Consider the following 14,148-nt stretch of genomic DNA (forward strand, 5'->3'; position numbering starts at 1 on the left):
AAGGGAAAGTGGAACTGATACCTGATTCTATATACTCCAACATATTTGCAGAGATGTGCAATGTATGGAACACTATACCAGTATATGCCCACCTTATGAGACCACATTTTTTCCCATTAACAGAGGTGGTTCTTCTCCAGCAATTGAGAAGAGTTAGTAGATTTCTCCACTATTCTGAGGACTTTAAATTCTCAGAAAGGGAGAGAGAAAGGCATCAGTTATTCCAGACTGGTCTGAGCCTCACACATAAAAGTGGTATGTTTAGGTCAGGTGCAGTGGCCCACACCTGCAATCCCAGCACTTTGGAAGACTGAGGCAAGAGGAATGCTTGACTCTAGGAGTTCAAGACCAAACCGGGCAATACAGTGAGACCTTGTCTCTACTTAAAAAAAAAACAAACAAAAAAAAGTGCCTTGATTGTGCTCGGTATCTGCTGGCTTGTTTCTTTTTGTCTTTTAAAAGTTTTGTGGCGTGAGGCAAGTGGAGCTGGAGACGAGACCAGATGCCGAACTCGGGTTCTGACAAGATGGCCGGGCTGCTCCACAGGATCATCAAGGAAACCCAGCGTTTGCTGGCAGAACCAGTTCCTGGCATCAAAGCAGAACCAGATGAGAGCAACGCCCGTTATTTTCATGTGGTCACTGCTGGCCCTCAAGATTCCCCCTTCGAGGGAGGGACTTTTAAACTTGAGCTATTCCTTCCTGAAGAATACCCAATGGCAGCCCGTAAAGTATGTTTCATGACCAAAATTTATCATCCTATTGTAGACAAGTTGGGAAGAATATGTTTAGATATTTTGAAAGATAAGTGGTCCCCAGCACTGCAGATCTGCACAGTTCTGCTATCGATCCAGGCCTTGTTAAGTGCTCCCAATCCAGATGATCCATTAGCAAATGATGTAGTGGAGCAGTGGAAGACCAATGAAACCCAAGCCATAGAAACAGCTAGAGCATGGACTTGGCTATATGCCATGAATAATATCTAAATTGATCCGATCATCAAGTGTGCATCACTTCTCCTGTTCTGCCAAGACTTCCTCCTTTTTGTCTGCATTTAATGGACACAGTCTTAGAAATATTACAGAATAAAAAAGCCCAGACATCTTCAGTCTTTTGGTGATTAAATGCACACTAGCAAATCTATGTCTTGTCCTGATTCATTGTCATAAAGCATGAGCAGAGGCTAGAAGTATCATCTGGATTGCTGTGAAATGTTTAAAAGCAGTGGCCCCTCCCTGCTTTTATTCATTTCCCCCATCCTGGTTTAAGTATAAAGCACTGTGAATGAAGGCAGTTGTCAGGTTAGCTGCAGGGGTGTGGGTGTTTTTCTTTATTTTATTTTATTTTTTTGAGGAGGGAGGTAGTTTTATTTTAATTTTATGGGCTCCTTTCCCCCTTTTTTGGTGATCTAATTGCATTGGTTAAAAGCAGCTAACCAGGTCTTTAGAATATGCTCTCTAGCCAAGTCTAACTTTATTTAGACGCTGTACATGGACAAGCTTGATTGTCTGAACCAAAATGGGAACATTAAACAAACATCACAGCCCTCACTAATAACATTGCTGTCAAGTGTAGATCCCCCCTTCAAAAAAAGCTTGTGACCATTTTGTATGGCTTGTTTGCAAACTTCTGTAAATCTTATGTTTTAGTAAAATATTTTTTGTTACTCTAAAAAAAAAAAAAAAAAGTTTTGTTGGCCAGGCACAGTGGCTCACGCCTCTAATCCCAGCACTCTGGGAGGCTGAGGTAGGTGGATTACTTGAGGTCAGGAGTTCGAGACCAGCCTGGATAACATGGTAAAAACCCGTCTCTACCAAAATACAAACAATTAGCCAGGAGTGGTGGTGCGTGCCTGTAATCCTAGCTACTCAGGAGGCTAAGGCAGGAGAATCACCTGAACCGGGGAGGCAGAGGTTACAGTGAGCCAATATCACACCACTGCACTCCAGTTGGTGTAACAGAGTGAGACTCTGTCTCAAAAAACAAAAACAAACAAACAAAAAAAGTTGTTGTGTGTAAGAATGTATCAATAAATATTACCAAAAACAATCTACGGATTCAATGCAATCTCTGTCAAAATACCAATGACATTCTTCACAGAAATAGAAAAAATAATCTTAAAATTTAAATTGAACCACCAAAGACCCCAAAGAGCCAAAGCTTAACTGAACAAAAAGAACAAAATTAAAGGCATTATGCTACTTGACTTCAAAATATATTACAAAATGACAGTAACCAGAAAAGCACAATATTGATATAAAAACAGACACACAGGCCCATGTGACACAATAGAGAGCACAGAAATAAATTCCTGTATTTATAGCTAACTCCTTTTCAACAAAGCTGCTAAGAAGAACATACACTGGGGAAAGGATACCCTCTTCAATAAATATGCTGGGAACACTGGATATCCACATGCAGAAGAATGAAATTAGACACCCATCTTTCATAACATACAAAAAAATCAACTCAAAATGGATTAAAGACTTAAATTTAAGATCTGAAACTATAAAACTACTAGAAGAAAACATAGGGGGAATGCTTCATTACATTGATCTAAGCAAAGATTTTATGAGTAATGTTATAAAATCACAGCCAACAAAAACAGAGAAAACTGTTTCTATCAACTAAAAAGCTTCTGTACAGCAAAGGAAATAATCAACAGAATGAGGAGATAACCTGTAGAATGGGAGAAAATATCTTCAAACTATTCATCCAACAAAGGACTAATACTAAGAATGCACAAGGTACTCAAACAACTCAACAGCCAAGGAACCCCGAACAATCTAACTAAAAAGTGGGCAAAGGATCTAAAATGACATTTCTCAAAAGGAGATATACAAATGGCAAATAGGTATATGAAAAAATGCTCAACATCACTAATCATCAGGGAAATGCAAGTCAAAACCACAATGAGACATAGTATCACTCCAGTTAGCATGGCTATTTATCAAAATGCAAAAAAAGGAAAATTTTGGTGGGGATAACGAGAAAAGGGAATACTGGCACACTGTTACGGGAATGTAAGTGAGTACAGCCATTACAGAAAACAGTATGGAGGTTACACAAAAAATTAAAAACAGAACTACTATATGATCCAGCAATTCCACTACAGGGTGTATTATATATCCAAAGGAAATGAAATCAGTAGGTTAAAAAGATATTTATGCTGTTTCTTGCAGCATTATTCATAACGGCCAAGGTATGGAACCAAATTAAGTGTCTGTCAACGGATGAATGGATTTCTAAAATGTGGTATATATACACAATTGAATACTATTCCACCACAAGAAAAGAGAGAAATCAGCCAGGCCTGGCAGCTCACATCTATAATCCCTGTACTTTGGGAGGCCAAGGCAGGAGGATCACTTGAAGCCAGGAGTTTTGAGAACAGCCTGGGCAACAAATCAAGACTCTATCTCCACAAAAAAATTAAAAAGTTAGCCAGATGCAGTGGCATGCACCTGTAGTCCCAGCGACTCAGGAGGCTGAGGCAGGAGAATGCCCTAAGCCTAGGAGTCCGAGGCTGCAGTTAAGTAAGATCATGACACTGAACTCCAGCCAAGAGCCTATCTCTTAAAAAAAAAAAAAAGGTGGGGGGGCAAGGTGGGAGGATCGTTTGAGGCCAAGGGTTCAAGAACAGCCTGGGCAACATAGCAAGACCTAAGATAAGCCAACATTTGAATAATAATTAGAGTCACTTAAGTAAACAACAAAATAAAAGGAAAAGGAAATGTTACATTTTTTTCTGGCATGAAGCAAGAAAGAATCTCAGATTGAAAGGGAGCATCAAAAGCACTGGGAAAAACTGATAAAGAACTATTAACATTCAGACATACTCTGGTTAAGTCAACCATTTCAAGTATAAAGAAATAATTCTTCAATCAATAAGTTAGAAAACAAAAAGTCACTTACAAGAAGAAAATAAAAACTGCTAATAACAGGAGTTGTAGTCACCCCTTAAGGAGAGACTCAGCTGTTTTGTCTTTGTTTTTGAGAAGTACCTTGCTCTGTCACCCAATCTGGAGTGCAGTGTTGTGATCATAGATCACTGCAGCCTCAAATTCCTGGGCTCAAAAGATCCTTCCACCTCAGCTTCTGAAAGAGCAGGGACTACAGGCACATGCTCCTTATTGCACTTGGCTATTTTTCAAATTTTCTGTAGAAATAGGGTCGCTCTGTTGCCCAGGCTGAAGTGTAGTGGCACAATCATAGCTCACAGCAGCCTCAAATTCCCGGCTCCAGCAATCCTACTGCCTCAGCCTCTGGTGTAGCTGGAACTACAAGTGTGTGCCACAATGCCCAGGTAATTTTACTCATTTATTTGTTGTCCAGTCTGGTCTCAAACTCCTGGCCTCAAGCAATCCTCTCACCTCAGCATCCCAGTCCACTATGTTACCTGGATTACAGGCATGAGCCACAGCACCAGTTCTGCTTTTGTTTTTTAGAGACATATTGCCCAGGCTGGAGTGCAGTGGCTATTTCCAGCCACAGTCATCATACACCACAGCCCTGAACTCTTGGCCTCCAGTGATTATTAAGCCTCAGCCTCCCCAGTAGCTGGGACTACAAGCACACACCATTGTTCTTGGCTCACCTTTTTGTTTTTGTTTTTTTTTAATCTTTTAAAATGCTTTTTTTAACGCTGTTTATTGCTTTTGACCACAGCACATGCATCAGTTTTTTCATTAAAGGAAAACTATGGAAACAAATCATGTACCCTCCCAAAAGACTTGTTCATTTATACACTTGTAAATAATTTGTTTATTGCTGTGAAAATTAAAGATACAGAAAACTAAGCAACAAATCTGCTTCTTTTATCAAAATGAAATAAGCTCATTTAACAACAAAATACGACTCATGAACAAAATGACAAAATTCTTATGTTTTGTTTTCCTGGCGTTTCTTAATACAAATCATTAAAAAACCCATCTAAAATGTAAATCTTTATATGTAAAGAACTATAAAACATGACCAGATAATAATCATAAAGCATAGCTCATAAAAGAGATGATAGTTCGTAGATTTTATTTGTTGAAAATCACTTCAGTGTAATTAGTTTTTCCACTACAGTATTCAATACCATTAAGACAAGACGGAAAAATGTCTACACAGTTCTAAGAGACTATTATCTACAGTCATTTCTATATTTGAGTATATAAAGGCAAAAAACACATTTTCAAACATGAAAGAACCCATGGAACATAGAATCCAAAGCCCTCCTCACATAAAAACAAAAAAACTTAACAATGAAATAAATAAAAAAGTAGTAGTAGTGAGCATTGAATCTAACTAGAAATAGAACTAAGGCTAAATAATTGGTGGAGAAGTTAGGGAGGAAGTAAATTTGAAAGGAAAAATAGCATAAGCAAGAAAATTCAGGAGGTAAAGAGTAGAAAAGGGGAAGGAAGTTTAAGAAAGACAATTACCTTACTTTTCAGAGTAGAAGTCAATCCATGCCATCTAAATCTGAAACAACAACTTCAATCTCTCAACAATGTATTTAATCTCTTTTTGTGACCTTAGAAAGATATTTTAGGAATTCTTTTTTTTGAGACAGGGTCTCGTTCTGTTGCCCAGGCTGGAGTGCAGTGGCGTGATCATGGCTCACTACAGCCTCAACCTCCCAGGCTCAATTGATCTTCCCATCTTAGCCTCCGGAATGGCTGGGACTATAGGCATACAACCACCACGCCCAGTTAATTTTTGTATTTTTTTGGTAGAGACTGGGTCTCACTGTATTGTCCAGGCTGGCTTCAAATTCCTGGGCTCAAGCGATCCACTTGCCTCAGCCTCACAAAGTACTGGGATTACAGGTGTAATCTCTTTCCTTAAAAAAATCCAATCATTTTTCTAGCTATCCATTCAGTCTTCCACTAAATATATACATAGAGAAATATCTGGAATGTTAATCAAATGTTAACATTGCTTATTTCTGAGAGGGTTAGATTTTGGGTAATTTGTTGCTTTATTCTTTCTATTTTTCTGTACTAGATTTATTTATCTATTTAGAGACGGAGTCTAGTTCTGTTGCCCAGGCTGCAGTACAGTGACACTATCTCGGCTTACTGTAACCTCCGCCTCCCGAGTTCACGCAATTCTCCTGCCTCAGCCTGCCGCGTAGCTGGGATTACAGGCACCTGCCAACACATCCTGCTAATTTTTGTATTTTTAGTAGAGACAGGGTTTCACCGTGTTGGCCAGGCTGGTCTCGAACTCCTGAGCTCGAGATCCACCTGCCTCGGCCTCCTAAAGTATTGGGATACAGGCGTGAGCCACTGCACCCGGCCTGTATTAAATTTTAAATGAGCATATATTTTATTCATAAATATAATATGGCCGTATTTTTTTGTCAGTAAAACAGCTATTTGGCCACTGTAATCTTTCCCCAGAGTCTCCCCAGAAGGAAAGTCAGTCCACAAAAGAACATCTTTTAGCCTAGCAAATATAACTCAATGCAGAAGTGTAGTCACATCAACAAACCCCCAAAACAACAGAGGCTCTCTAGGTTTGAGTTTCTGCTCTTTGTACTCTCTAGTACCTAACCAAATAGATTTGTCTAATCGTTACTAGTTGTATGGTATCTGTAAAACAAGCCCCAAAAGTCTCATACCTTCACAACAGGATGTCCCCCAGTAGATGCTTTCACTGCCCCTCGGCTACCTTCAGTTTCATAATGGGCTCGATGATGAGTTTTAGGCTGCACTTCTATTTTCAGTTCACATTGTCCAAAATGAGCTGGTAAAGGCCAGTCTAGTGGAGGTAATGAAGATGTGCTACAAACAAAACACACAAAGATGCATGTCACCATGCTATTATTGCCAAGCAACGACTCAAATGGCTTCTTTGCCAGCACCAACATTTCTTCCTTTGATCTCTGAAACAATGTATTACAAAATAAAACTTCATTCAGTAAGTTATAATTCTGGTTATGGTGAGTGCTTAATAAATAATTATTTCATCTTTACAATAAAATCTATTTTATTTCCCAAAGGTGATATGTGCTTAAAGATAAATAAATTTTAGAAAATAAAAATAAAGGCCAAGTGTGGTGGCTCATGCCTGTAATCCCAGCACTTTGGGAGCTGAGGCAGGCAGATTACCTGAGATCAGGAGTTTGAGACTAGCCTTGCCAGCATGGTGAAACCCCATCTCTACTAAAACTACAAAAATTAGCTGGGCATGGTGGCACTCGCCTGTAATCCCAGCTACTAGGGAGGCCAAGGCAGGAGAATTCTTTGAGCCCAGGAGAAGGAGGCTGCAATGAGCCAAGACTGCACCACTGCACTCCAGCCTGGCCAGTAGAGCCAGACTCTGTCTCAAAAAATAGTAATAATAAAATAAAATAAAATAAAATTTTAAAATCTATCTTATCTTCATTTTGGTTTCCCACTTTTTTTGAAAAAGACAAATTCTAATAATTTATAAAACTGTAAATTTTTCTCAATTATGTGTATGTACTTAACAAAAATAACCAAAATATAGTAATTCGACTTTTTTAAACAAAGAGGCACATTTCTGTTTATGTGTATCAGTATCTCTCCACATATCCAAACATCTCTCTCTCCGTGTCAGGATGTCTCTCTCCCTCCCTGGTACATATCTGTGGATGCCAACCCACTGAAGTTATCATTTCCCCTACTTCCTCCCTATCTTTCCCTACTTCCTCCCTACTGCGCCTTTCCCTGTCTCTCTGAAAAATTGCTTCTGTTCAGCAATATACTGCAATCTGAAGTAAAAATTTAATTTTGGTACATGTTTGGTTGGAAAACAGCCCATCACTCCAGCATCTCTAAATGTTACTTTTTTTTACTTTATCAATAAGAAGATTTAAATTGCTTAAAGGCCCAAAGGTTCATTTTGATATATTAACATTAAAATATGGATTATAAAAGAAAAACTTCATATGTCTACAGGTCAAGTACAATTTCTAAATTATTTCATTGTTTCCTTCCACATTCTCAGCCTAGCTTTAAGTCCTACTCCTATGAAATTCAAGGATATTAATTTTTATTAGTCTGAAAAAATCCAACTTCAACTCTGTTACTTCTGTATTTGTTTTGCAGTCTTAAGCAAACCACTAGAAAAATTAAGATAAATTTCAGTAGCAAAGGAATGGGTTCAAAGTTGTCTTCATTACCATAATTCTATTTTTCTAAAGATCAGGATTGAGAAATAAAGATTCACACAAAAAAAGCATTGGCCGGGAGCGGTGGCTCATGCCTGTAATCCCAGCACTTTGGGACGCCGAGGCGGGAAGATCACCTGACGTCAGGAGTTCGAGACCAGCCTGGCCAACAAGGGGACCCGTCTCTACTAAAAATACAAAAAAGTTAGCCAGGGGTGGTGGCAGGTGCCTGGAATCCCAGCAACTCGGGAGGCTGAGGCAGGAGAATCGCTTGAACCTGGAAGGCAGAGGTTGCAGTGAGCTGAGATCATGCCACTGCACTCCAGCCTTGGCAACAATGACATTCCGTCTCAAAAAAAAGAAAAGAAAAGAAAAACCCCTGGCCGGGCACAGTGGCTCCTGCCTGTAATCCTGGCACTTTGCGAACTGAGGCAGGAGGATCACTTGAGGCCAGGAGTGAGATCAGCCTGAGCAACAAAGCAAGACTCCATCTCTACCAAAAAAAAAAAAATTTCTTTTTTTTTTTTTTCAAATAATTGAGTGTGGCGGTATATGCTTATAGTCCCAGCTACTCAGGAGCCTGAGGTATAAGGACTGCTTGCGTCTGGGAGGTCGAACCTGCAGTGAGCTATGATTGCATCACTGTACTCCAGCCTGGGCAACAAGGTGCTGTCTCAAAAAAACAAAACAAAAATCCTAACAGATACAACTCCATGTGGGACTTTAATACATAAAAGTTGTTTTTTCTAATCAATTATAGATTAGATTGATTCTGTAAATGTAATTAATAGGTTCTTTTTTTTTCTTTTTTTTCTTTTTTGTGGGGGGTGGTCCAGACAGGGTCTTGCTTTCACCCAGGTTGCAGTGCAGTGGCACGATCTCAGCTCACTGCAGCCTCTATCTCCCATCTCAGGCGATGCTCCCGCCTCAGGCTCCCTAGTACCTAGGACTATAGATGTGTGCCACCACACCTGGCTAATTTTTATATTTTTTGTAGAGACATGGTTTTGCCACGTCACCCAGGCTGGTGACTCCTGGACTCAAGTGATTTGCCTGGCAGGGCCTCCCAAAGTTGGGATTACAGGCATGAGACACCATGCCTGGCCCCAAATAGTTTTCTTAGTAATTAAATTAATATTATAATACAAGTTTTACAATAAACTTTTTTTTTTTTTTTTTTGGTAGGAATAGGATGGAGTACAATGGTATGATCATGGTTCACTGCAGCCTTGAAGTTCTGGGCTCAAGCAATCCTTCTACCTCAGCCTCCCAAGCAGCTAGGACTACAGGCACACATCACCAAATAATTCTTTTGTAGAGACAGGATCTTGCTATGTTGCCCAGGCTGGTCTCAAACTCCTGGGCTCAAGCAATCCTCCTGCCTCAGCTTCCCAAGTGCTGGGAATACAAAGCATAAGCCTCCAAACCCAGCCAGGATTTTTTAATGTAATTTATTATTATAAACAATTCATTAGCTATATACTTTAAAAATTATATTTAACCTACCTAAAAATATTTTTAAGATTCAAATGAAAATAAACATTAAGTTTTTTGGTAGAATTTTTTTAAAAAATAGGAAGACAAGAAATGGTCAAACCATTATATATTGATAATGTAGTTATATGCCACGACCCATAAACATGAAAAATGACCAGCAGCCATTTCCATCAACTCACCGAAATATAGGGGTGTGGCCAGGCTTTGGTTTGCTCCAGGTAAAGGGTGAAGGAACTGAAAGAAACTGATCACCGGATGAATCTTTCTTTAAAGGATACTGAGATCCAAGGCCATCATCTATTGAAGTCTCCCGGGATGGTGATAAACTTCCTTGGTCATCTGAACAGAGCTCTAATTTTCCTGGTAGTATGGCAGCTTGATCTTCAGAGGTTTTCCTTGTTTTCAGAGGGATGTCAGTCTCTACACAGTACTGAAATGGAAAAACTGCAGGGCCAAGGCCTGACCCACCATGGACAGAAGCATTCAGCCAGGTATCTTCTGTCACACTTCCCCTGGGGGAGTGACCAGGAGAAGGAACAGGTGAGTGATGGGGTGAAAGGGACCCAGCATAACAAACTTCAGCACTGGAGTGCCTCCGTTTCCCACAGGGAGACGTGGGCCTCGATGAGGGTCCTGAGGCTGGCCTGGGGCTCAGCCAATTCTCATCAGTGACACTGGATCTAGGAGAGTGGCAAGGAGATTGCCTGGGTGATAATGAGTGTCCAAGTCCATACTGTTGATGCCAAGTTTCTTCTCCAGGGCAGCCCCCTGGAGAACCACCAGGAGAAGTCAGAGGGGATCCAAGGGTAAATCGGGCTGCAGCTTCATTCAACTCTGAGTCCACATCATCATAAATATGTGAAAGTGATTCACAAGAAGATGCATCAGAGAACCAGCTCCTAGAAGAGATGCTGCTGGCAGGACTAGGACTAAGAGAAGACTCCCGGTAGGATGGCTCAAGAGGAAGATAGAGATGATCTCTAGAAGGCCTTTCCAAAAATTCCCGTTCTGGGTCATTTATCTGTAGGTCATCTTCATGTGCATCTATTTCTTGATGACAGTTAGGAGAGATAGATGTAATTTGAATACTTGGGCACTCAAAGGGTTTGGGACCACCTAATGGGCTATATTTAGATTCAGGACTCTCACAAGTTCCTTCATAGTTTTTGTGACTTTGGAGCTGAAACGATGGTGACAAAACAGAAGAGTGAGACGGTAATCCATGATGTGGTAAGCAAAGTGGTGTGTTTAAAGTAGATGGAGGTGGATCTACATTAAAGATGTAAATGGATGCACAATCATCTGGCTCAAGATCTATGGGAAGGAAGGCAAAAAAAAAAGAAAACCAACAAAACAAGAAATTAGAAAACTCAGATGTATAAATTACTAGATGAGAAAGTAAATAATAACAATCTTGAGAGAAAAAAGTGGGATATAAAATGTATGTCATTAGCTCCACTGAAGAGGTGGCATGTGTGTGTTTTTTCAATGCATCTGGTTATTTCTGCAGATATGTGTGATTATTACATATACAATTACCTATGTAATTTTTCCTTTTTATTTCCACATTTTCTAAAAAGATAATCAGGAAACATTACGCTCTGAAAAAGATTTTATTCTTTTTTTTTTTGAGACAGGGTCTCACTCTGTCACCTAGACTGGAGTGCAATGGTGTGATCATAGCTCACTGAAGCCTCACCCTCCCATCCCAGGCTCAAGTGATCCTTTCCTCGGCCTCCGGAGTAGCTGGGACACAGGTACATGCCACACTCCTGGTTACTTTCTATTGTCATTTTTGGTAGATACACGGCCTTGCTTTGTTGCCCAGGCTGGGCTCAAGCTATCCTCTCACCTTGGCCTCTCAAAGTGCTGGGATTACAGGTGTGAGGGAGCCTCTGTGCCCAGCCCAATAAATATATTAAAAAAAAAAAAAATCACATCCATAATTCTAAAAAATACTCATAGAATTACAGGCTGCAGTGAGCTGAGATCACACCACCATACTCCAGCCTGGGTGACACAGCAAGACTCCGTCTCAAAAAAAAAAAGAAAAGAAAAGAAAAGAAATGAGATATTCCTAGGCTACAATGAACAGAAAATCCAACTCAATGTAGCTGAAAAAGGGAGAGGGGGCATAGGCTGAATATCCCTTATCCAAAATGCTTGGGGCCAAAAGTGTTTAGGATTCTGAATTTTTATTTTGGCCCATTTACATATACACAATGAGATATCTTGATATGGGACCCAAGTCTAAACATGAAATTCATTTATGTTTCATATATACCTTATATATATAGCCTGAAAGGTAATTTTGGATAATATTTTTAAATAATTTGATGAATGAAAAAAAGTCTGTGTTAAGAATTCTCCACTTGTTGCATCATGTCAGAGCTAAGAAGTGTAGGATATTGGAACATTCTAGATTTTGAATATGACCTGTATATATTATCCAACTTAACAACCTGCATTATCAACCTGTATATATTTATCCAACATAACAAGAAGTCAAAGGTAGGAGAGCTCCAAAAGTGGATTTTTCTTTGTTTTTGTTTTTGGTTTTTTTCCTTTGAGATGGAGTCTTGCTCTGTCACCCAGGCTGGAGTGCAGTGGCGCAATCTTGCCTCCTGGGTTCAAGCAATTCTCCTGCCTCCTGCTTCAGCCTCCTGAGTAGCCAGGACTATAGGCACTCACCACCATGCCTAGCTAATTTTTTTTTTTTTTTTTTTCTGAGACAGAGTCTCACTCTGGCTGGAATGCAATGGTGTGATCTTGGCTCACTGCAACCTCCATCTCGCAAGTTCAGGCGATTCTCAAACCTCAGCCTCCCAAGTAGGTGGAATTACAGGCGCCTCTCATAACACTTGGCTAATTTTTGTATTTTTAGTAGAGACAGGGTTTTCCATGTTGTCCAGGCTGGTCTCAAACTCCTGACCTCAAGTGATCTACCCACCTTGGCCTCCCAAAGTGCTGTGATTACAACCATGAGCCACCATGCCTGGACTTTTCTTTTTTTTCTCGAGACTAGGTCGTGCTCTGTCTCCCAGGCTGGAGTGCAGTGGTGCACTCATAGCTCACTGCTGCCTAAAACTCCCAGGTCAAGCGATCCTCCCACCTCAACCTTTTGGGTAGCTGAGACCACAGGTGCATGCCACCACTCCCAGCACATTTTTTTTTCTTTTTTTTGTAGAGACAGGGTCTCGTTTTGTTGCCCAAGCTAATCTTGAACTCCTGGGCTCAGGCAATCCAACTGCCCCAGCTTCCCAAAGTGCTGGGATTACAGTTCAACAATGTCATTCAGAAATGTTTCTTTATTCCACTTTGCCATTTTTGGGGTGCTAACTTTGTGCTGTTCATTTTTCAACCACATATACCTATTCTGTCTACACTGGAAACAACATGATTCAGTTTATTCATTTAACAAAATTTTTTTTAGCAACTACTATGTAAGTAGGCATATTCTGAATACTAAAAACACCATGGTAAACAAAACAAAGTCCTCTCCTCATGGAGCTTACATTTCAGTAAAATATGTCAGGTAGTGATATTTGCTATAAGAGAAAATAAAACGGGAAAAAATATAGAGGATGTGAAGATGTTAATTTAATAGGAAAGTCTGGAAAGCCTTCTCTAATATTTGAGGAAACAGCAGAAGAAGATTAATGTAACTGAGCTATACAGAAAGTTAGCAGCATAATACAGGCAGAAGACAACAGTAAGTGCAAAGACCTGAGGTAGAGCATTGTTGAAGTGTACTGTGAGAAAAAGCGAGGCCAGTGGGAGTAAGGAGGCAGAATAATGAGGGCCAGGGGTGGTCAGGGAGAGAGTAGTCAGGTAAAGCTTTGCGAAATGGGAGACCACTGGAGCCTTCCAAACAGAAAAGTATCATCATTTGATATATATGATCTGATATAAACTTAGGAGGCTACTGTAATCACCCAGGTGAGAAATGATGGAATACAGGACCTAAGTGGTAGTGAGCGGTAAAAGTGGAAGCAGCAATAAGAAGTCAGATTTTGGATTAAGGTAGTGCTGACGGAACTTTGTTGACTGGACGTGAAAGAACAGTCAAGGGTGACAACAAGGTTTAAAGCCTTGAACTATTATTAAAAACACAGTATTGGCCGGGCGTGGTGGTTTACACCTGTAATCCCAGCACTTTGGGAGGCAGAGGTGGGCGGATCACGAGGTCAGGAGATGGAGACCATCCTGGCTAACATGGTAAAACCCCGTCTCTACTAAAACTACAAAAAATTAGCCAGGCACGGTGGCGGGCGCCTGTAGTCCCAGCTGCTGGGGAGGCTGAGGCAGGAGAACGGTGTGAACCTGGAAGGCGGAGCTTGCAGTGAGCGGAGATTGCGCCACTGCACTCCAGCCTTGGGGACAGAGCAAGACTCCGTCTCAAAAAAAACAAAAACAAAAAACAAAAAAAATACAGTATTGGCTGGGTGCAGTGGCTCATGCCTATAATCCCAGCACTTTTGGAGGCTGAAAAGCAGGTGCATCTCTTGAGCCCAGGAGTCCGAG

The 14,148-nt window shown here is 40.4% G+C and overlaps 2 protein-coding genes across 2 annotated transcripts in view; one reads left to right on the forward strand and one right to left on the reverse strand.

The window, feature by feature from the left end:
* NFATC3 (nuclear factor of activated T-cells, cytoplasmic, calcineurin-dependent 3) overlaps nucleotides 1–14,148 on the reverse strand; it is a 172,948-nt gene that overhangs the window by 110,753 nt on the left and 48,047 nt on the right. Inside the window, exons 5-6 of the mRNA XM_011932130.1 lie at nucleotides 9,804–10,938; nucleotides 6,613–6,775 (exon numbers count right to left, since the gene is read on the reverse strand). Coding sequence (XP_011787520.1) covers nucleotides 6,613–6,775; nucleotides 9,804–10,938 — 1,298 coding nt within the window. The remainder of the gene's footprint in view (nucleotides 1–6,612; nucleotides 6,776–9,803; nucleotides 10,939–14,148) is intronic.
* LOC105504558 (ubiquitin-conjugating enzyme E2 N-like) lies at nucleotides 483–1,308 on the forward strand. Its single transcript, XM_011932042.1, has one exon. It carries the CDS (start codon nucleotides 503–505, stop codon nucleotides 983–985), a length of 483 nt encoding a protein of 160 aa, XP_011787432.1. The 5' UTR covers nucleotides 483–502; the 3' UTR covers nucleotides 986–1,308.

The sequence above is a fragment of the Colobus angolensis genome, unplaced genomic scaffold (assembly GCF_000951035.1).
Source record: "Colobus angolensis palliatus isolate OR3802 unplaced genomic scaffold, Cang.pa_1.0 Scaffold93, whole genome shotgun sequence".
NCBI lineage: Eukaryota > Metazoa > Chordata > Mammalia > Primates > Cercopithecidae > Colobus > Colobus angolensis.

Bases quoted from the DNA above. Each gene is read 5' to 3' on its own strand.
- LOC105504558 (XM_011932042.1), top strand. From the start codon at position 503: ATGCCGAACTCGGGTTCTGACAAGATGGCCGGGCTGCTCCACAGGATC.